Below are 1,570 nucleotides of genomic sequence, written 5' to 3'. Positions count from 1 at the left end.
TAGCGTTCCTGTGAGGAACTGACACTCTTTTGAGAGAACTGAAGAATATATCCCGGGAATAATACTTCGACCAGTTGTGCGTACGACCACCCACCGCAGGAATAATTGTAGAATATATCCCATGTTACAAATAAGTTTTTGGGTGAATAATCTACTCAAAAAAGTGAAATAAATATACACTGGGAATAAAACCTCAACCAGCTGTGGATACCCAATACAGAGCTCACGACCATAACCCGGAGATAATTCCTCAACCAGCTGTGGATTCGTCTTCATTTTCCCAAGAATCCTCAACCAGCTGTGGATTCGTCTTCATTTTCCCAAGAAGAGGCATTGTGATAACGTCAACACATATCTTATATAACTTCTTATATGGATGGCACACAAAACATGTTTGAGAGCCTTACAAGACGGACGTCATTTGAGTCCATTATTAGGTAGTGACAGCAGCGTCTCCCCTAGTGTTCGTCCATCGTGTGCTACTTAATGATATTGTTTTTTTTTCAGGACATTATTATGGCATACATTTTGGCTTTTACGGTAAGGAGGAAGCTTATATAACAACTGTGTGAATGAGTTATTAAAACGAAAGAGATGTACAGTCTCGTTCAAGATTCTTTGAACACTGCTGGAGACAGCTGGCAACTCAAGGCCGTTTGTTTACTATAGTATGTAGAATAATATAATACGAAACAAAAAAGCCCAACCAGTAAATAAAGCAACGGGGAACTAAGTAACCAATCACTGATCACTTTTACATTTTATTCTTAATTTTTGCGACGTACTATAGAAAACAAACGGCCATGAATTGCCAGCTGTCTCCAGCAGTGTTCAAAGAATCTTGAACGAGACTGTACCACAGGCATTTTAATGGTGAATTTTTCTTGGAAATTTCAATGTTGGGGCTATAAAACGACATATTTGTCACATGAACTGATGTGCAAGTATAATGATATAATTTGGTGCAGGTGTTTGTAGAAGGGGAAATATTAGCTGATTAACACACACATACACATTTCATTAGCTTAATAAACAAAGAATTTAAACATCATGTTTCTTTTCCATACATGATGTTCACCTCAGGGCCCTTCCTTCCCATGGGGCTATAGTCTGTTCACTCGAACCTTGCAACTGAGGCCGAGGGTCAGTTTGTAGGAAGGAAGGGGTGGTTGGCAGAAGGGCACCCCAAGAATCACTACATTTCTTCAATATTTAATCTATCGTACTTATACTCTTATATCTTAAGGGACAATAACTTGTCTGCGTTGATCTTTGATAATTTCCGGATTTGAGAAGTAAAAATTAACATGTGAAACGCTCTTAACTTATTTTCAAATCTGGTGAATTAATTTGCAATAAATAAAGATTTAATTATAAATACTTATTTTATTAAGATAGCACTGAGCTCTGTCAATGTGAAATATAAACTTAATATGAGTGACATACATGTCACATAGTGACGTCATTGTTTGGCGGGCTGTTTGCTCCAGTTGGAAAGCTGAACTACACAGACCCATGTAAGAGACAGACCGACAGACAGCAATACGCAATTGAAATGTGAAGCACAACA

The 1,570-nt window shown here is 37.8% G+C and overlaps 1 protein-coding gene across 2 annotated transcripts in view; it reads left to right on the top strand.

The window, feature by feature from the left end:
* Positions 1–380: 380 nt before the first annotated feature.
* Positions 381–1,570, top strand: part of LOC121874118 — a 43,548-nt gene continuing 42,358 nt past the window's right edge. Inside the window, exon 1 of one of the 2 annotated variants that reach the window (XM_042378072.1) lies at positions 381–437. Coding sequence is in view for 1 of the 2 variants with exons in the window: in XM_042378070.1 (XP_042234004.1) it covers positions 487–540 (54 nt within the window). In the remaining variant the exon portion in view is untranslated. Of the gene's footprint in view, positions 541–1,570 lie in introns of both variants that reach the window. The other variant, XM_042378070.1, reaches the window with a different exon arrangement.

Source organism: Homarus americanus, unplaced genomic scaffold (assembly GCF_018991925.1).
Source record: "Homarus americanus isolate GMGI-L3 unplaced genomic scaffold, GMGI_Hamer_2.0 scaffold49667, whole genome shotgun sequence".
Classification (NCBI taxonomy): domain Eukaryota; kingdom Metazoa; phylum Arthropoda; class Malacostraca; order Decapoda; family Nephropidae; genus Homarus; species Homarus americanus.
Note: the sequence above shows the minus strand (reverse complement) of the source record. Positions and strands in the feature narration are given on the sequence as shown.